At 36.9% G+C, this 22,790-nt stretch overlaps 1 protein-coding gene across 1 annotated transcript; it reads right to left on the bottom strand.

Moving 5' to 3' along the window:
- Positions 1-18,881: 18,881 nt before the first annotated feature.
- LOC115925889 (monocarboxylate transporter 12-like) lies at positions 18,882-22,014 on the bottom strand. The gene is made up of 3 exons (XM_030989933.1): positions 21,819-22,014; positions 19,440-20,375; positions 18,882-19,015 (listed from the first exon to the last, which is right to left on the bottom strand). The coding sequence occupies exons 1-3, from the start codon at positions 22,012-22,014 to the stop codon at positions 18,882-18,884; spliced, it is 1,266 nt and encodes a 421-aa protein (XP_030845793.1).
- Between the last annotated feature and the right edge of the window lie 776 nt (positions 22,015-22,790).

Here is a 22,790-nt window from a genome sequence, read left to right on the forward strand (position 1 = left end):
GGGGCATTATGCCCCCCCCCCCTCCACGATTTTTCTGATTGTTCGAGAACGCATATGGACGGCGCGCCGCTGACTTTTTTCTTTAGAGTCTTGCGCATCTTTCAACAACAACAAAAAAAAGTCAGACCTATAGTTACAAGGTCACGTGACCTTTTCTCTTTGCATGTCAGCCCGAAAATCGCTCATTTTTGTGATTTGTGTACAAAACATATGGAAATGTCATTTTTCCTAAAAAAAGATCAAACATTGTTTATTGGGTCTTGTTTAAAGTTTAGGTGGTTGTTTTGGGTGTCAAAATAGTTGAATTGTAGGAAGAAATGAAAGAAAAAAAACACGATATCATACATAAGTTAAAAAAATAATGAAATACATAAGAAATTATCAAAACAAGAGATAACATAAGGAATAAGCTGGCTCTTCCGATTTTTTTTGGTCGTATTATTGTTCCAAATGGTCTAATGAATATATGTAGTGAAAAAGAATGCTTAAATATGAATAATATATGATTTATGGGTAAAAATGTGATTTTATGACGTTATTTGCATAAATTACCATAAATATGCAAATGAGTGATTTTTTTTTCTCAAAAAATTGAAATTATCACATTGTTCTATACACTTCACTTGACATGCGTGCAAATTTTCGCGGAGATCGGCCGTTTCACGGCCGAGATCTTGGGGGGGGGGGGGCCATAATGCCCCCCCCCCCGGCCGTAGTAAGACTACAAATAGCCCGTCCTTATTAGGGTTAATCAGTCTTGGTTGCCATACTTAATACCTACCTAGACAATATATGTGTAATTTTGTTTCGTGCTCAGACTTACAATGTAAATGAGCTGTTTTTATTTGTCGAGCACAAGGAATGTACCCCTCCCCCCCCCCCCCGCATATATAAGTCGGGAGAAATGAACAGAAAGATTATACATACAAAAGATCGACTCTTGAAAAAGGTGGACAGTAACAAGCAACAATTGTTTAATACCAATGTTGAAGACATGATTTAGAGCAGTTTAGAAAAAACGCTAAGAAATCAAATTGTGATTCAATGAACCTGGAACCTCCTGGTTTCGATGCTCTACTACTGATACATAACACCTCCAAAACAAAACAAAATCACATTTACATCAAATGACCCGAGTAAAATTAGCTTATTAGTGACTAAATTTGGATATATTTACCCAAAAGGCTTCGTTCCTCTCAAGACCAACATCCCTACACTGTTCCCCTCCCCATTTCAGAATCAGTGGACCCATCTTAAAACAATAGATTAATTTCAATCACATGACAAGAAAATGCCTCGAATCATCACACTTATGAGAAACGGACAAATGGCTTCATGTGATTGGCTTATTAGGTAAGTAGTGGGCGTAATCTAGGCCGGTCAGAAAGAAACATCATTAAACATATCTATATCAGGCAAAGTTTTATTAGGACAGGTCACTGTCGTCACTCCTACCCACCAACCAAACCTCGCTGTTTTACTTTGAGACATACTATACACGAGTGAATTGGGTAAGATTGAGGGCATTTTTCAAATCTAGAATTGTTTTAGTAGTCTAGTTCATCAATTTCAATTTCTATATTATATCCTACTTCTACATATTGCTTTGTGTTATATACTTACGTTTGTTACCACTACGAGTTAACGCTGTACCATGTTTAAGTATTATTAGCAAGTCAAATACGCCTTAATCTTTTCCGCGTTTATTAATATGATCATCACCTTGCTCATATTCCCATACATTTTATATTGTGAACTGGTGTGTGCAAAAACAAAAACTAACCCAAATGGATTTATTGCAAACAGAACATGCTTCTCATACGTAGTGGGTTCCATCATTTAGCCTATACAGACCCATTATTTTATGAATTTAAAACATGGCTATCTTTGATACAAACGCAACACATAGTTTGATCCTTATGTTTAGATTCACGAATATAAACCTGCTTCCTGTTTCTTTTAAGAATTGAATTGTATTAGATAACATTTTCTTACCCTACTCGGAATTCATTAAACTTTCATTTGATAGATCCTTAGTTATTGATCCTGCATGAATGAATTAGACATCATGGTGCAGATCTATGGAATGCGGAATGCACTCCTAGTCTCAAATACACCATGTAAAACCCTAAATTAATTTGAATTCAATACGGAGAAAGTATACCTGTCGGAGTCCATCGTTTGATCATTTCCCAATGCTGAATTAATATTTAATGTCATTTCCAGATTTCTATAAACACCCATTACTATATGTTATAACTCCCGTATAATAACCATCATCCCCGTCATCACTTTTTCTTATTTTTAAAATAATTTACCCCACCCCGGGCTTTCAAGCTTTCACGCAAGCGCTTCATGTGTTAGCCCTCTTCTGGAGATTTATCAATGAATAAGTATATATTGTAACGCGGACAATTTATTTGAGTTGTATGTATTGCAGTAGAAAACATATTCAATTCAATAAATTTAATCATGAACATATCTCTCTTTAACTTTCAGATCTGCATGATTTAGGGCATAGACGATTTGACTGGGCCTTTTTGATAAACATCGTTATCCCCCATTCAATGTCACTTTACACAGGTAATGTTTATTAATGAACATAATATTCCATATAATTTTCGTTTGAAATCCGATCTAATCCAACCTACATAGTATTTGGTGTAGCGCCTTTTCCTTTCAGATTTCTGAGTGCTTCACAATTTGCTCCACACCGCAGAAAATGAAGAAATCAAATCAAATCAATTTATTTTGGTAGTACTGGTAGAAGTTTCCTAGATTACAATGGTAATGAACACTAGGCAGGAATTGCCAATGCCATTTCGCAACTTTGCCAACCAATTCGTGTTGCGTGCATTCAATGTAGCCCTGCCTTTCTCTATGATAGTTTAAATTCGTAATCTGTGCATGCAAATTCGCATTTAAGTCAACCAAAGTAACTTGTTTCTCATGAAAATTATTTTTTTATTCATGCTTTTCGTCAAGCGTTCATTCAATTTAGTAAGACATGATCACATAATACTGCCATTCGTACATCAAAATTCTTCTATGAGCAACCACTGTAGCATTTCTTTGATTCAAACCAGTCAAGGTTTTGTAATGATTCTTTTTTTTTAATTCAAAGTGAGTTTTGCAAATAAGTGTTATATGTAATGACTAAAATACGGATTCGTTCACATTTGCGTAGACTTTAAACTTATTTGAAAATGATGATAGGAACTTAGAAGTAGATCATAAGCATATAATTCAAGGCGTGCCAGGACAATTACCCTCTGGACAATCACCCTCGACAGATTAACCCCCCGGAGAACTCCCCCCCCCCCCCCCCACTAAGACAATATTCCCCTGGAACTTACCCCCCGGAAAATTACCCCTAAAGGACATCCACCCATTAAGGACAATTACCCCCGGAAAATTACCCCCTTGGAAAATTACTCTCCAGCGGCCAATTACCCCCCCCCCCCCCTCCAGGAAAATTACTCCCTTCCCTTGAAATTACACTCTACGACAATTAACCCCCTCCCAGGAAAACCAAAGGCAACCACCCTGAGGACAATTACTTCCCCAAATATTTCACCCCCTTGTTCATTAAAGGTCAGGGGGGGACGGGGGGTTATTGTTCTCGGAGTGGTTGTCCTTCGGGGAGGTAATTGTCCTAGGGCTAGATTTGGGGGCGGGGGTGACTTGTGCTCGGGGGATAATTTTTTTCGGGGGGGGGGGTAATTGTTATTCGGGGGTGAATACCCTGTTGATTATTGGCCGGGGGTGGTTGTCCTCGGTAGGCAATTTTCCGGGAAGTGATAGTCTATCGGGGGTAATTGTCCCGCTGGTAATAGATTGAGGGTGAATGCCCAGGGGGAAATTGTCCTAGAACCAATTCAACTATATTAATTGTAATTGCCTTTGTGTGTGTGTGTATGTGCGTGTGTGTGTGTGTATGTGCGTGTGTGTGTGTATGTGTGTGAGCGTGCGTGTGTGTGTGTGCGCGTGTGTACGTGTGCGTGCACTTGACGCGTGTCAAAGTGCTGCAAGAAGAAACTTCTCTGCTGAATTTGAGATTGGGGTAACGCGATTTTTTTATAGTGGGTGCCATATGACTAAGAATATAATTTGGCCAAATTGGTTACACTTGGTCAGAGCATAGCGTAAATTCTTTGTAATAATTATTTACTTAATATTATCAACAGATACAACATGAAATTTGATGTCAATGACAAAATTTATGGAAAGACAAAATATACGACTGTTCAGATAAATGTAAGATTTATTAGTTTGGTTATTTACAAACTAAAAATAAATGCCGAACAGATGAAGAATGTTACCACAAACTGATGAGTCGTATCTACGGGGTAATAAGGAGAATTATCTTCTTGTTCTTTACTTGTATGTATTCTCACATTTATTTTGCTTTAATCTTTGCTGTATGATTGTGCTACATAAGTATAATAAAGAAATTTCAAGCAGAAGCCACCGAACTTTTATCGGACATCCTATATTATCAATTTTCCCTTATTATATTAAATTTGCTGCAATACTATATATCTAGACAATATATGTAATGTTTTGTTTCGTGCCCAGACTTGCAATTAAATGAGCAGTATTTATTTTTCGAGCACAAGGAATTTACCCCCCCCCCCCCCCTGCCATCAAAATGTCGGGAGAAAGGGAAAGAAATATTATATATACATAATATCGACTCTTGAAAAAAGGGTGGACAGTAAAAAGCAAGAATTGTTTACCAGCAATATTAAAGACGTAACTAAGAGCAGTTAAAAAATAGTGCTAAAAATCAAATTGTGATTCAATGTACTACGTTCTCAAATCTTTTTGTCAGGTTTGTATTTCGTACTACCCTATTTCTAGCTGTAAAATATACATTTTTTCAAGAATGAGACCTTGAAAACAGCCAGGGATTTTATCAATTTTATTATTTAATTGTATAATGCTGATAAGTAAGCATTGGACCTAAAACTTCATATCCAATTTGAAGGAATTGAAAAATAATGCCTTATCCGAGGGGGACAAGCACGTCGATTTGGAACCCGGAACCTCCTCGTTACGAGACACTACTACTGAGCCATTACACTTCCAATAATAACATTTAGATCGAATGGCCCTAGTAGTATAATGATCTTATTTGTAACGAAAAATATCATGTACATTAGTCGAAACAAATCAGGAAAAACAGGATCTATTTACCCAAAAGGCTTTAGTCCCTCCCAGGACCAACATCCCCTCATTGTGCCGCGGCCTCTTTCAGAATAAGTGGACCCACCCTAAACCAATAGACTAACTTCCATCACATGACAAGATATACGCTGAATCATCACAATTATGAGAAACGCCGGACAAATGGCTTCATGTGATTGGCTCATTAGGTAGATAGTGGGCGTAATCTAGGCCGATCAGAAGGAAACATCATTAAACATATCTATATCAGGCAAAGTTTTGTTAGGACAGGTCACTGTCGTCACTCCTACCCACCAACCAAACTTTGTTTGCTCACTTTGAGACATACTATAAACGAGTGAATTGGGGAAGATTGAGGGCATTTTTCAAATCTAGAATTGTATTAATAGTCTTATTCATTGATATCTATTTTACACTTAGTCTTAACTCGTAGTCTACGAGTTAACGCTGTACCATGTTTATCTGTTAGTGAAATACGCCTCAATCTTTTCTCCGTTTTGTAATATGATCATCATCTTGCTCATCTCCCCTTTCATTTTACATTGTAACTTGGTGTGGGCAAAGACAAAAATTAACAATATGTATTTATTGCAACAACATCAAAAACACGCATCACACAGGTGCTGGGTCCCTTTACTTTGCCCATACAGACCCATTATTTTATGAATTTAAAACATGGCTATCTTTGATATAAATGCATACAGAGTTTGATCTTTATATTTAAATTCACAATTAACCTGCTTCATGATTCATTTAAGCATTTCTTCGTATCAAATAACATTTTCTATTCTTACCCTACTCGGAATTCATGATGAACTAACATTTAATATAATCTATCAGCACCCATTACTATTGCTTATAACTCCGGTATAGTTTAAATTTAAATTGTCCATGTCAGACATATCATCAACAAATTTTTCATTTTCATTTCATCATCATTATCATCATCTTTATCACCACCATCATCATCATCATCATTTGTTTTATCATTTACCCCACCCCGGGCTATCAAGCTACTAAGCAAGCGCTTACTGTGATAGCCCTTCTTCTGGAGTTTTATAAATGAATAATTGTTGGAAGTGTGTTATCAGTTACGTTTTGTTTTAATGTCATTATTTCTATTACTACTATATTTTGTACACGTCCCAAAAAAATGTAAATGTTATAACGCTGAAATGTTATTGGATTTGTGTGTATTGCAGAAAAAAATATATGAAATTCATTTCAATTCAATAATGACCATATCTCTCATTTACTTTCAGATCTGTATCTTAAAAGGCATAGACGATTTTACTGGGCACTTATTCATGGACATAGGTTATCCCTCAATCAATGTCACTTTGCACAGGTAATGTTAATTAATGAACATAATATCACAAATAATTTTCGTTTGAAATTCGATCAAATCCAACCTACAGAGTATCTGGTGTAGCGCCTTTTCCTTTCAGATTTGTGAACGCTTCACAACTTGCTCCACACCGTAGTATATGTTCCCTTTAAAGGGCTTGGGTATCTTTGCCTCAGATTCTAAACAAAAATCCCGTAATGAAACACTTCAAAACGAACAGTTGACGTGCTTAAGGTAATTATAAACTTACCAAGATACCATGGTCTCTAACAAAATCAGACGGCCTTCAAAAGTTTACCGAAATGGTCGACATTAAAATAATGAAAAAATGAAGCTGTTCGGATTATCATGCTGATAGAAAAAAATGTTTTTAATATTAATTTCAAATAAAAGTAATGAGCAGGAAGTTTGTGTCCATGTTTATGTATATCGATGGACTTATTGTGGTAATTTTGGTCTCCTGCATTTTAAAGGCATCGTTTAACAATGTTACAACGAGATGCATGGCCCTACGTTTTATCAGTGTCTGTCATATGGTTTAATATTGAAGCCCTTAACAAAACTCGCTCCAAAATGATCATGAAGTGCCTCAAAAAAATAAAAATCTTTGAGTGACACGTTTTACCCTACTCACTTCCCCCTAAAGACTGTAGTGTTATAAAAACCATCAGGAAAACGAAAAATAAAATTTTGATTTTCAATCATAACAGGTGATCGGATTTTAAAAGTCATGCGATTCCTGACTGACCTAAACATTTATAATATGTCCAATATATGTCCCATAATTTATAATTATTCCTTAAGCAAATTAACTTTGCGCAGGTAATGTATATTACTGATTATTATATCACAAATACTTTTCGTCTAAAATCTGATCTAATCCATCTTACAGAGTATCTATTGTAGCGCCTTTTCCTTTCAGATTTCTGAGGGATTCTCAATTTGCTCTACACCGCAGTATAAGGTCTAATAAATATTAAGCAATAATGAAACCCTCCAAAACGACTAGTTGACGTGCACTCGAACAAAATAAGAAGGCCTTCAAACGCTTATCAAAATGGTCCACATTAAAATAATGAAGGAAAAAAGGAAATTGTTCGGGTAATAATGTTGAGTGATTACATTTTTTAAAATTTAATATGATTTCCAAAGTAATGAGCAAGACGTTTTTGCTCATTTTCATTTTGTTGGTATATCCATTTTTTTATTTTGGTAAAACTGGTGGGAGACAAGTTTTCAAGATTAAAATGGAAAATGAACCACTGATGAATGATTTGCCAATTATAGGCAGGGCGTAATTGCGCTCAATTGAATGCACGCAACTTGAAATGGATTGGCAAGTTGGCAAGTTGGCAAAAAACTTATATAAACACAGTGGTGTAACAATGGATACTTTGTCATGCATCCTGTATCACAATGGGTTCCATTTTCATCCTTGATTAACGTCCTCCATGAGCACACCATGACCTACCCCTCCCCCCCCCCCCGAAAACAAAGTTTTGTTCGTTTGTTTCATTTATGCTGGGGGAGCATCTGATATAAAGTAGCTTTGAGAAGTGAAGAAAATAGTGAAACGTAGAAAATATACACAAGGCCTTCATTTAGCCTGCCATGTTAAAAACGCATCCGATATCAACAATGGAACAGAATACATCAAAATCATTTCAATTTCAAGGAATACAAAATAAGACAGGTATGCGCTTACATGAAAAAAAATCAATGTTAATTCAAATTAACATTTAACGAAATTAACTGATTAAAAGTGCAATTTTGAATAACAATCTCCGCCGCAAATATTGTTTGCGCTGGATTGAATGATTTTTTTAATCAAATTGACTTAAAAAGCTGGAAAATTGGGCCGGGAAAACCTGTGTTGTTATCAATTGATATTCATTTTCAATGTTGACAGGGCCAGCTGCGTCATTGTGTGAGGAGTACGGATCAGAAAAAACGAGATAATCTTCATTCATCTTCAGACTGCCTCCTGACTCGTTCTTGATCTGCAGCAGATAGCATGTGGTGGTTGACGGCAGAAAGGAGAATATACCCGACTGTAAACTCTCCCTCTCATCTAGATACCTTAACTTAAAGTACTTGAGTAACTTACTTATTAAAGTACATTATAGCCATACCCATAATAATGCTTTGTCATAGTATTATAAAAATTTTTCTGAATGACTATATATAATAATAATAATAATAACAATTATAATAATAATAATAATATTAATAATAGTAATAATAATAATAATAATAATAATAATTATAAGAAAAACGTTGCTTATCAAGCGCTATAACAAACAAAGTACAGTGACAACCAATTACATATTCAACAAAACATTACAAATAAACCTACAAATTACAATAGTTATGAAATATAAATCAATGTGAACAGAGTAAGATAGTTATCAAAAGCAATTTTAAATAAATGTGTCTTACGACAAGTTTTGAATTGGTTGACAGTCTGACAGTTTTAGACATGTAAAGGTAGTTTATTCCAAAGTTCAGCAGAAGATTTGCAAAAAGAGCGATGATCATATCAATAAGACTGTTGGATAAAAACCTTACCAAGACAATATTCCGTCCTATCCCGATCATTTTAGTCCGGTTTATCCTATCATAAACATGATTAAAGGTGGTAGTCAACCTTAATAAAGCCATTGCCTACTGGAACTGGTGATATCAAACCTATGAGGAATATAACTATTCTCTAGTCAACGGGTTAAATTTCTCCATTGATGTACTATTGTTCTTTGCATTATTTATCATATTTGTGCATATTGAGATAGGAGAATCACAATGTCGGAATTTGAACGCAAAGTTTCACGCAATTTGCAGTGCCCTGTTTGTTTCGAGTTGCTTAGTGACCCGAAGCAGTTATCATGTACACATACTTTCTGTAAGAAATGCCTTAATGATATTCTAAAAAGCTCTTCACAAAATTATCTAACATGTCCCATCTGTCGAAGCGAAACATCTGTAAAAGGTGGCGATGTCTTAAATCTAAATACTAATGTTCCTCTTAAGTCTCTCATTGATGATGTGAGAAATAGCAAGCAAGTCTGTGAAATTTGCGACACAAACTTGAGAGCTGTACATTTCTGTTGTGAGTGTGGTAAGAATATGTGTAACACATGCCTTGAGATTCACAACAAATGGCCTACTCATGTCAAGCATAGAGTTGTGAGAGTAGAAGACGTCAGAGAGGGAAGGGTGGTCCTCGAAAAAGAGGTTTATTGCCAAGAACACAAAGCAGATAAACATAAACACATCTGTACTGATGTGTGTATCACCTGTAAGAAGTTCATCTGCTTGAGATGTAGGTTGCTGGATCATGAGAATAAAGGCCACACAGTTCAGAATATTGAGGAATACAATGCTTCTGCCAAGACACAAATTGAATCTCTACAAGCAAGAAGTAAAATAAAAGTTACAACCGTCAAGAATCACGTGACCTGCATCAATATTCAGAAGAAGCGTGTCACGGATCACATTGCCGGCAAAAAAAACGAAATCAACAATAAGTACCAAGAATCACTCAAGAAATTAGACGAGAGGAAAGCAGCATTAGACAAGCAGTTGGACGCTCAGAAAGTGGAATTGTGTAAAAGATTGGATGAGATGAAAGATGATGATGAGAGGTTGATTACGAGTATTGAGAGTGCGAGTGTGTTAGCGAATAATAGCAAGAAGGCTCCATTAGAAGGTGATATCATTGTTATTCGTGATACATTGTCTGGAGAGCTGAATAATGTACTAGATAGGGATGATCCAGAGAAGAAGCTAGCTACGGATGTAGCTGATCGTGCAGACCAACTGATATTCACTCCTAACAATCAATGTGATCAGTTGAACATTGGTGAGGTCAGGTTCATGAAATGTGAGTTGGAATGTAATGTAGAACTCTCTAAGAAAGGCAAAATGAATGGCATGGCTATCGCACCCGATGGAAGGATGGCAGTGGGATACAGCAGCAAAGGAATTGATATCTTCTCTGCTAATGGTCAGCTGCAGAAGACAGTCCTCAAGGATGCCGTGATCCGTACACTAGGATACCTGTCTGATGGTCGTTATGTCGTTCTTAATGGCAGAAATAACATCACACTGTACACACAGGAGTCAGAGATGCTGGATGTGAGGTTTGATACTCTGAGTTATGATGAAAGTGGGACTGGTAGTCTCACTGTAGACAGTAACGATCTGATCTATATCGGCTACTGGATTACCAAGAAGATTCTGGTGTTCTCACCAGCAGGTGGGAAGGCGATAAGGGAGATACCATGCCATGGGTATACACCTCAGCAGATCACTAGTTATAATGACACATTGATTATGAAAGATGTTAATACAGTAAGAATAATTGACAAAGATGGCAATGTAAAACACCAGGTAGATAAATGGGGACTAATGGCAAATGCTGCTGTGACTCAGAATAATTCAATCCTGATCGCTTGGGTCAAACTTGATGATGGGTTGGTTAGTATCGATGAGTACACCAACGAGCTGAAACACGTCCAGACTCTAATCTCTGATCACAAGATTATGAAGCCTAAGACAAACTGGTACTATCTCCGCGAGTTCCGATCAGGGGAGATTGCTTTCTGCACTCCTGATAGACTCTATATATTCAAACTAACAATCACACCATGTAGTTCATGAATAATATTAGTCCAGTATCAAGCTAATACACAACTATGAAATTGTTGGCAAATGTCTACTAACGTGATGTATTATGAATTTCAATTATTCTCTAGAAATACAAAATGCATACTAACATGACTAAATATGTAATTAAATTCGGAATGTATGATAACGTGATGTGACGTTATGTATTTTGACTCTCAATTATTTAAAATTATGTGTAGGCAAAATAACTTGAAATACAAAACGTATATTAAGCATGACTAAATGTTTAACTTAATTCAAAAATTATTATTTCAATCACTCAGACTCATGATTGTGTCCACGTTTTCTTTAATTCGCGTTGAAAGATACATTGATCCCTTCCGATTCTTAGATTGAAGAGGCGTCACCAAATGAACTGTTTTCATTAATCATTGCGCATTTACGGCAAAGTACCACTGGACTACCCGTGAAATAAATCCAGTCAATTCAAGCAAAACAGGCACTAACACCATTATAAGGGATAGAGCAACGTCGATCTGGCGCTGCTCAGAGGCTGCCGGGCTCACGATCAATTGGGCAAAAAGAATTTCCATTTTCGGTTTTACTTAATAAGATTTGGAGTGGACTTTAACAGATTATTATGTTATTATGTTTTTATTATTTATCTCACCTTGTGAATCACCTGTGTCCTCGAAATTTAATATCTTTTGTTAATGTCTGATGAAATAAGGTTTACAGTAATAACCACAATGAAAAAACCTACCATGACCTAAACAAATGCTTTGGTTATCAAGTTCAGTATGTAAAACATAAATCTAATTATGTATAATGTGAGATTTTGTATTATCGTATAGAAAAGCCTCTGACTAACAGACTAAAACTTGCTGAAGATCACATCACTGCAATTGGTATATTGGTCTATGCACAAATTGTGAATCGAAGTCTTCAGCTATATCTTGTCATATTTGGTATTTTAACAGCGATCTCTTTACAGGAGATATTCCTACTATGATATTCTCCCAAATTGACATACAAAGAATGAGGAAACTCAACAATTATTTTTCGTTTTTACCAGGACTCAGTCTTCTCTTTGACATTCTTTTTTGGACAATGTAAATTGTTTCGTAAGAAGAACAACAGAACAAGGATTGTTTATGTGAATGTATAGAAACATGTATTACAACTATAACCTAAAATGTTCTGTATGTGTATGAACAAGTTAAAGAAATTGAGACAAATTTATCATAACATGAAATATGAGGTAATGTAAAGTATATCATAAACATTGTAGAAACTATTATCACAACAATACTTTTGTCTTTCTTTCTAAACCTGTGTATGTATCAGTCTATATTTTGAGGCGAAAATAAATCGTTTTATTTGAAAGCTGGTAAATCCCAAGCAAGAATATTGTCACTCTTAATGTAAGGATATGGATCAATTATTAAAGTGCTGCTGCTGTTCAAAAGCTCATCCTACTTCCTTTGAAAGTCTCATTTTTTGCTAAAGTTCGTTTTAAAGATGATAGAATGAACAACAAATAACTGCCAGTAATTCTGCTAATTGTTGCGAATGATGATGATGACCTGGGTTTTTTTTGTCTTGCTGTTTTCTGTATATTGTTTTGGTTGTTGTTCGTTTTTTGTTTTGTTTTATTTTTAAAATTTGATTCTTGAAACAGTAACCCTTATACAAAATACAAAAGTAAATACTTAGTTTCAGCAATCCACATGCATTGTTCATGGTCTGTTTTTACGTTTATACAAATCAAATGAATGAAAGGAATAAATAGTGATACTGGCAGTGGTGATGTTGATGTTGACTATGTGATAGTGATGTAGAATAATTGATTTTCTATAGTTATGATTTAAACGGAGTCGAATGATGATGATGATGACGATGATGATGAAGATTATGACTATAAAAAACATTGATAGTAATGATGACAGTGATATCATGGCAAGGTGTATTTTAATATAATAATGACGTAGATAATGTGATATTGTTGATAGCATAGATAATGATAGTGACGACATGAGCGATGGGCATACTGATGATGACGATGATGACGATGATGAAATTACGATATAAACATTGAAGATGATGATGACAGCGATACCGTGACAAGGTGTTTTTTCTTCAAATGATGACGTAGATGACAAGGTCGGGGATGAAATAGATGATGATAGTGATGACATGGCCGATGGGCGTAAGGATGATTCTGATGATGTTGATGAAAATATGTTGATAATAATCATGTAATTTATGAAGATTATGATTATTAAGATGTCATCATCAACATCATCACCACCATCATCAGCAGCAGCATCATCATCATCAGCAATCATCGTCATTTTAAATTTGATATCATCATCAATGTCGCAGTTTAATAGGTTACACGGCAGACCCGCAACTCAGACTTACGTAAACGTCATGTTGACATTTTGTTTTAGATGGCGCTCTTTAAAAAAGTTGTATGGTGCGATAAGATCTAAATTGGCAAATCAAGGCTATTTTGTCCTGTACGTAATGCTATGGTCACATTACCAAAAAGTAGCCTGCTCGGCGGCCGAGCGGCGAGTTTTTAACCAATTCTGCCCGGCTGCTGCCCGGCCACCGAGCGGCGGCCGCCCAGGCACCGCTCGTTTTTAGGGCATCGCTCGGTCGCCGCTAAAGTTTTAGCGCGAAGTTAAATTTTGGGCGGCGCCTGCTCATTTTTCACTCGCCGCCCAAAATATGCTCGGTGCCTGGGCGGTCGCCGCCCGGGCACCAACCTAATCGCTGGGCGATGCCTAATTCCAACAGCAACCGAGCAGGCTACTGATCGGTCGGTCGCTGCTCTGATTTGTGACCATAGCTTAACCCACGAAAATATATCATATCGATTACTCTACTTAAACTTAGATCAAACAAATAATCAACTTAATTGACACTTCTATTTGCATTAATTCATTTTCCTGTTCATGTTCTTTTAAATTTTGTTTAGGGGGACGGGGGTGGCCTCATATGGAAACGTTTGCTTGTTTGTGTCTCATAAAAGAAGTTGACCACGAACTGACACCCACACGGTGTTGAGTGCTCAAGTTTCACAGGCCACAGACTTCATCGGACAGGTAGTTCCATTATGTGAATGGGTAAATTAACTATTACAAAATGAGGGGGCATTACATTGTACAATAGGGACACCATTGTTTTTATTGTGTAAAACATACTCTTTTATTGACTTACTTATTGCATGAAACTATAAAACCAAAATGCACGTTTTATTCTAACAATTGGAGTACAAAGAATAATAATAGGTGAATGAAATGCATAAACACCACAAACACCTGGGGAGGAAGCATTCATAAATTTGAATACATCAATTATGTATTCAAATACGACTCCAATGAAACTATACAACCAAAATGAAATTTGCGTTCTGGCAATTGGAGTACAAAGAATAATAACAGGTGAATGAAATGCATAAACACCACAAACACCTGGGGAGGAAGCATTCATAAATTTGAAAAAATCAATTATGTATTCAAATACGACTCCAATGAAACTATAAAACCGAAATGAAATTTGCGTTCTGGCAATTGGAGTACAAAGAATGATAGCAGGTGAATGAAATGCTTCAACAGCAACACAAACACCTGGGAAGCTATAGGAAGCATCCATAAACTTGAATAATTGAGTTGATAAACGACTCCGCATGTGGACGTTTGTTGGAGCAGAAAGCAGTGGATTCTTAACAACACGAACCCATTTAACAGAATGTCGGAACGTAAATTAAATTTGGCGCGGTTGGAAAATGCATCTTTCTACCCTGCGACTTTAATGGTACGATCCAGTAACTTAAAACAGTAAGTTTTGGGTTTTATTTAATGAGTAATTACTCATTAAATGAAACCCTAAACTTCAGTGTTATCAGAACAAATATGTAATATCTTACTCATAATTAAAAAAAGATGTATAAACATTGTGAAAGTGTCGCATTTTACGATAAAAGACACCGATTTAGCGAAGATGACGTCATTAGTGCGCTTGCATCAGGGAATTCAAGGTCAAAAGGTCAATTCAGACACTGATAAGTTTTTGGTCGAGCCTTTTTGTTTCCTTTATTCCGACAAAATTATACAATCAATCAAAACAAGTTTAATAGCAGAAGAAAGCTAACGATTAGTATTTTCATTAACCGCTTGCCCCAAAGTCGCTTGACCACAGCGAAACGAGTGAGAGCTTGCTAGAGCGGCCAAAGTGTGATTGAAACTCGCTATTTGCTCTTCTCCAACGCAAAAAGAGACGACATTGTGCTGGATAAATGTATTTTTCCGACTAAAGTACAGAAAATTTGCATATGGTCTATACTTTATGAAATGTTACCCGAGTGACTTCCGGGCGCCCCAATGCTGGAAAGAAACGCACATTTTAGAAAACTTCACTTTTTCATGGAAAAATGCTAATTTGTTCTGTGCACGCAAGTCAGATTGAGCGGATGATACAACGTTTCCATATGGGTGGCGGGGCAGGAGGGGGACTGCAATGAGTGAACAAAGCACACGAATGGCTCAAGAATATGATTTAAGGGAGCAAAAGAAAAAGAAGGAACATATTTCTCCTTAGGGGTAGTATTTTATTTGCTTAGAAGGGCGATTTTTTTGGAGGGGCATTTTTGTTGGTCCCAGATCCATTTATACGCAGAATTTGGCCAACTTGGTTTCACTTGGTCACAACATGGCGTAGATTATTTTGTCCTGTGTTTGCCCATCAAAGCAGTATTCGCTATATGTTGCCCAACTTAAACTAGGTTGGTCACACTCTCCTAATCAATGGTTCTTATGGGTCCTGTTGTGGGACGCCCTCTCCCACTTGGTGAATTTATATAGAAATCGAGCATTCATTGAAAAATGACCCTTGTGAATAAGGGCACCCCCTGCAACAGCCAGCCGGCCTGTCATTCACACACATGGTACGGTATGGTACACCCTCACACAGCTCAGCGAATGTACAGTCTTAAAAGTGTTATGTTTAGTTTACTAATAATCTTGAGGCAAGCGACAATTCCGCTGAGGTAGAGGAAAGGTAATATAAAAATGATCCTAATACCGAGAAGTTATCCGGCGATCGTACGCCTTCGGTTCGTCAAAAAAAAAAAATCTCCTTGCAAGGGAAATAAACTTTATTCAATATAAAAGCTACGAAAATACTAAAAATGTCCATGTTTCCTGTCATGACTGTGCTGACAAAGGCATAATTGATACATCAAATTACAATGTTATCTAGAATGAGGGATTTTAGATCATGAAATCAGGTAGGGGAAATATTTGGGCGAGCTGTCCGCAAACGCACCCACTCAGGGTATTGTGCAAGTTGTCCAGGGACGGGCTGCCTTTGTGTCGAGTTGTCTGGACCCCTGTACACCTACCATCGCCTGTTCATTGCCTTCTCGCTTTGACGAACAGCCTTTTATTCATTTCCGTGGACTACTACCGCACACGTACCAATTTTAAAGGGACACACCTCATTTGAATTGTTTATTCCCCTTAAATTGTTATTGTGTGGTCACACTACGTAGCACAGGGGAACATGCTAACCCTCTTCCGCATTTACTTCATAGTTATTATCAACTATATATACTTCAATCACATTTTAGGAAGTATAACAAAAAAATTCCGATCCAATCCAACCCACATAGTATTTGGAGTAGCGAATTTTCCTTGAAGTTAAAAAGAGATGCAAATTTTCATCCATAACGGATTGGTTTAAGGCCCAATTATACACAATGATAAAACACTTCAAAATGAAAAGACAATCCATACACTAACAAAAAAGTGAGCCTTCAAAAGTGTCCGAACCGGTCCATTTAAAATAATGACTAGAAGATATTATTCGGATGATGTGCCAAATTTCGGTTAAAAGTTCCCACATTGATGAGCAAGACTTTCTCTCTCTCTCTCTCTCTCTCTCTCTCTCTCTCTCTCTTTCTCTCTCTCTCTTGTCCGTGTTTATATTTATCACAGTGTATATCTACTATTTCTGTTTTTGTAATGTTTTTAAAGCTGGTGAGAGTTAATTTGCATTCAGTATGCAAGATTTTCGGTTTCACAAAGTACTACATCCAATTTCGGTATCAAAAGGTACTACCTCCACAAAGGTAAAACAAACATAAATTCATGAAAAATATTTGTGCAGACTTAGATTTTATTTTAAAGTGGTTTTATACTTGTACATGTATCATACAATAGTATAATTCCAAAGTATCATTCGAAACTGACATTGCTCATGCCTAGGTAACATTTGCAGTGGCGGCCGTGCGGTCTAAATTATCTACGGCCAATAGCAACTATAGGACCGCCGCAGCATTCCCACGGTCACATACGATAGCGGTCACATAATGTTAGGGTAACCGAAGATAGGAAGGTGTGGAAATCCGTTGTGAAACAGAAGCCATCATACATCGCAGATTGTCAGTCTCCACAAATTCAAAATACGCTATTGGCCGTAGATAATTTAGACCGCACGGCCGCCACTGCAAATGTTACCTAGGCATAAGCAATGTCAGTTTGGAATTATACTTTGGAATGATACTTACCCTTAAGTCGATTTTGCGCTCTCGCAAACATTGCCTCATGTTCATCCAAGCGTGAACACATACCACACAAAAATGGTACCAAATGATTTGGGATAAAACACTCATTCATAAGATGTATAATAATTTACTGTTCATAGATGATTTCAAAAGTTATTAGCAGTTTTCTAGGTGTAAACTTTCTTGTGACTCACACGGTATTATTGACAAAATACTATTTTTCGTAAACTGCCTATGGTCTTACTAGATGGATGAAGCAAATTATCTTAAATAAAAGTATTTATTAAAGCAATTATCATACATTATAATAATATTTTGGTATGGAAAAAGAATATAAAGTAATATATAATGTACTGGTTACTTCATCAACAAAATTACATAACAACATATCTACTATTTTTTATCATGAACATCGAGACGATTTTTCTTGAAAGCAATCAAACGTTCCATTTTTTTATATATAAATGTTTAAGAACTCGTAGAAAAAACGAAATAGTGAAATAATGTTTTGTATTTCATGAGTTTTTTGTTTAAGCCGTCCACACCCTCACTGGGATGTATGGTGGCTTCTGTTTCACAACGGCTTGCCACACCTTCCTATCTTCGGTTAGCCTAGTGGCTTTAGTAAGAGAGTCAATTCGTCTGTTGTTGCAGTCCGCCTTGATGCAGTCTGTCCATCTCTTAGCTAGTCTTCCCCTTGGGCGTTTGCCATGTACATTTCCATTGAGAAGGATGTGGGGGTATCTTTTTGGATTCATTCGGTTGACATGTCCAAAGTATCTCAGTCTTTTTGTGGCAACCCTGTCGATGATGGTTTCTTCCATGTTAAGTTGTGTTCGTATGTGTGTGTTTCTTTCATGAGTAAATATTACATATTTTGCGAAAATAATAACTGTATTGACAAAATGGAAATGATTAGTAATGAGAGTGCCAAACAAAAATTTTCATCTGTGTACAAAACAATACGTAGATTTTCTTTTCTATTAACCGTGAAAATATGTCATTCCATAAAGCACATTTTATTTTCTCCCTTTCGCTATTTGTGTCCTTCCGTTTGCCTCCCATACGGTGGGGGTTAGTAGGACCCCTATAGCTATGCCACTGAAGATAACCGGTCCAAGAAATTGTACCTCCTGCCTTTCATTAACGGGTGGTAACCAAGGCGACCATCCAATCCTTGATGATGGGAGAAATGATGATGCAGGACTCCAATATATTAGCTGCTCCAAGCACACAGAACATGATATCGAATGACTTCGTGATATCGTACAGAAGCCCTATTTGAAGAGAAAAGAGTTATTAAAAACAAAAAACTTTTTAAAACTGATGATGTTGCTCTATTATTATATATAATGACGTGTTTGTTTAATCCACGATAAGTAAAGATGTGTATTAATACTGTGTTTTAGATATGGAAACAAAACTATGTCCCACGTGTCACACGTGTGGATCATTTGGTACATTGCCTATAAATTCAGAGTTAATAAAGGGGAAAACCGATAGCATCTACCTGTCAGCAAAAGGAAAAAAAAGGCGTCCTGATACTCTATTAGTTATTACGCTGCAGTATGTACCGTTACCTCCTGACGAATTTCTTTAAAAAAATAATCAAACAAATACAAACAAAGAAAAGAAACGAACAAAAACACGAATAGGTAAAAGAAACAGACACTTGTTATCCGTTTGTAACTATGTACATACCAATGAGCAACGCCCCGACTGTCTCCCCTATACCAAAGACGAGTGATACGAAAGACATCGCAGCGGGGAACCTTTCGTTCGAGACAGTGTCCTTACACAGAAGGTTGCTACTCATGACCTTTCCACCCAATGCGAAGCCATTCATGGCTGCTAAACAGCTAAGAATGGAAAAACTTTTAGTGAAGAAATTACAGAAGAACGCCACTGCTGATACGATACAGATGAGGCAGTAGGTGATCTGGGGTTTCAGATTAAACCTTGCAGCCTGGAGACCTATCGTGAGCCTTCCAAAGATGTTCCCAGCACCACCAATGGTTGCAAGTAGGACGGCTTTCTCGGGGTTGATACCCTTGGCTTCGGCATTGGGAATCAAGAAGACGATCCATCCATAGTAGGAGACGGCGTAGGTGAATAAAGTCATGCAGATTGTGATGAAGCGGGGGCACTCGCGGAATATTTTAAAATCGAAAGTATCCAGGAATACCTTTTTGGCAGCTCTGGCGATTCTGGCGATAGAGCAAAAGACCCCATGGCCATTGCGATCATCAGCATCATCATCATCATCATCACCCTCATCATCTATGTTATGTGGGTCAACACTCACATGTTCGTTTATCAGGGACACAGTTTCTTCAAGGTCTTCTCTGACCTGAGATCTAATGGCTAAAGTTGAAGGTTCTCCCAATTCACGCCTTTGTTGACCAGCTGACACCATTAGTAACCCCGTCACACACATATGCAAGTTTAAGGCCCCTAAGATAAGGATCGCTCCTCTCCAGGAGTAAGCCACGACGAGCTGTTCTGTAAGCAATGGGAGCGTCATCATACCCACACCGCTGCCCAGTATGACAATTGTTGTCGCGATCTCGAAGTGATCTGGAAAGTAGTCAAGGACGCTGACTTGAGAAGGCAAAAGAACTACGCTATATCCAAACCCTGTTTAAAAAAGAGAAAATAACATTACAGCAATTATTTTGATAACGTTAGGAAGGTTTTTCCCCTCGCGTACTCCCTGCCATTTACGTTAGACTCCTGGATCATTTTAATCAGTTCAATATGATTAAGACCATAAAGGTGACCACGTTGGGCCTAAGAACCAGGTGAAATATAACTGACACTGTAGACAATTTTTCATACAATTCCTTCATTCACATGTTTAAAGCAGCTGATGCTCAAATCAAAGCAGCCACCGGCCCCCTCAACTTCGACAAGATACAATATAGAGTGTAGAGTATGCTTCGCAAACTTTATAAATCCACAGACGCATGACGGAGGGTTATATTATAATAGAATTGATCTTAATCTGAATGGCTTTCGGACAAAACACACTGTACAATATCGGTCAATTGTTCATTGAGCATTGAAAGAATGGCAAGTGGATACTACACAGACTGTCGTATGTTTTATCACATTGTTCAATTTTCAAAGACTACAGCAAGTTCGGAAACAAGATTATGTAAGCAAGAGCTCAGTGATCAATTCACTTGCGTTGATGAGAGTACGTCAAGGGTATACTTTGCGTCTATTATTATTTTCTATCTATGTATTAAGAGAGTCGTAGAAGTCCTACCTGTCAAGAGCATTAGTAGTAGAAAGTGAATTCCAGATGTTGCAAAATAAATGAGGCTGAGTCCTGTAGCTGCAATGCTACTGCCTGCAAGGACAAGTTTTCCTGCTGAAAACCGCCTTAATAGAGGAATATTTATAACCGCTGTGAAATTAAAAATTTAGAGGCAGGAATCAATTTAATAGAAAATGTATATTTTTAATCATAGTAAATATGTTCCAGAAAAAAAATGAAAACATATTGCTTTCTGGCAGGACAGATTACCGAAAATGTTAAGGACTGTCTTAAATGTTATTGCTTTATTTTTTTTATGGATCAGAATATAAATGACGTGACTGATTCCGCGATGCGAGATTTATTAATTGGAATGCTTTACAGTAAACATCACTAATACATGTTATAATTTTTATCAATCTAAATGGATTTACTCCATTGCTATAGCACATGGGGCGTCATGCGCCCCATTGACTTTATCTTTTAAGTACATGCATTTAAAAAACCACTACTTTAGGGGATAGTTAAAAATAAATACTGTTTTTTTTTTCTGGTCCCACTATTTGGAATAGTCTCTCTTTAAGCATTCGTTCCTGCACCTCAGTCGCATCATTTAAGAGAAATTTAAAAACTCATTTGTTTTCTTTGTAATTGTTATTTTTTAGAGTGTAATGCACTTAGAAAGTATATAACTATTCTGTTTTTATTTTAAAATGTAAAGCGCCTTGAGCATGTTCATGTAAAGGCGCTATATAAATACCAATATGTATGTATGTATGGTTATTATTGAATGGCCATCGTAACAAGAAGCATCTCACCAAAGCATTGTGCTACACCGTGACATAGTCCAATAGCTAGTCCGACGACAGCGAGAGACGTTTGCAAGTCTTCTGTCATTTTCTCAAGGAACACGCCCAACGATTTTAACGTTCCGATGTCAAAATATCCGACGGCAAAGAGTCCCACAAGAATCAGCCATCGTTTCGTTGGTCGTGGTCTGCACTGCGTGTCCATTATTTTCATTCGAATTTAACCTGTGTGTAAGTTCATGGTAACACTTAATACATGGGTGTAACAATCAGGAGGTTTTGTTTAAACTAGATTGGTTTACAGTATTAATCAGTTCGAGAATGTTGAGAATGTTCTGGAAACTTGGCCTCTTTCAAAACACTTTTGGCTAAGTATGGAACGGGTTAATCAACACTGGTGAATCAAATTAGTACTAACAGTTAAACTGCAAATGAATAATTAAATCAATTATTCATTGAGTAAATAAACCTAAGCATTTTACTTCTATGTATCTACTTTGTCTGATTGAAATACCTATTTTTTGATGATTTAAGAAAAGGAAAGCAAAATCATTAGTTGCAAGTAAGCTCAACGATTTTTTCCAGGCGACGTATTATAGTCATACTCGGAACTTGTATCAGAATTTTAATGACTTTGTTGGTACATACCTCTCCAACGATAGACGCTGATCACGAACCGACAGCTTGCCATGGTTTGTCCTATATAGCAACAAATATTAGCCACTTTCATTGATGAAATATAGTAACCTGCACTAGGTGACTGACGTGCATATAACTGCAACTGTAACGTTGGCTTCTATGAAAGAACTGCGCATCGGTACAGAACACACAGTTTTTATCAGGCGTTATACCTCATGTACCTATCGAAGGCATCTTTTGCACTTTTGTGTTCAGCGTATTTGTGCATTATCAACTTGCATTGTTAAAACGGTATAGGTGGTCAATTCAGACGAGAAAAACTATGACTGTATATGGAATTTG

Source organism: Strongylocentrotus purpuratus, unplaced genomic scaffold, assembly GCF_000002235.5.
Source record: "Strongylocentrotus purpuratus isolate Spur 01 unplaced genomic scaffold, Spur_5.0 spur5_scaffold_19, whole genome shotgun sequence".
NCBI lineage: Eukaryota > Metazoa > Echinodermata > Echinoidea > Camarodonta > Strongylocentrotidae > Strongylocentrotus > Strongylocentrotus purpuratus.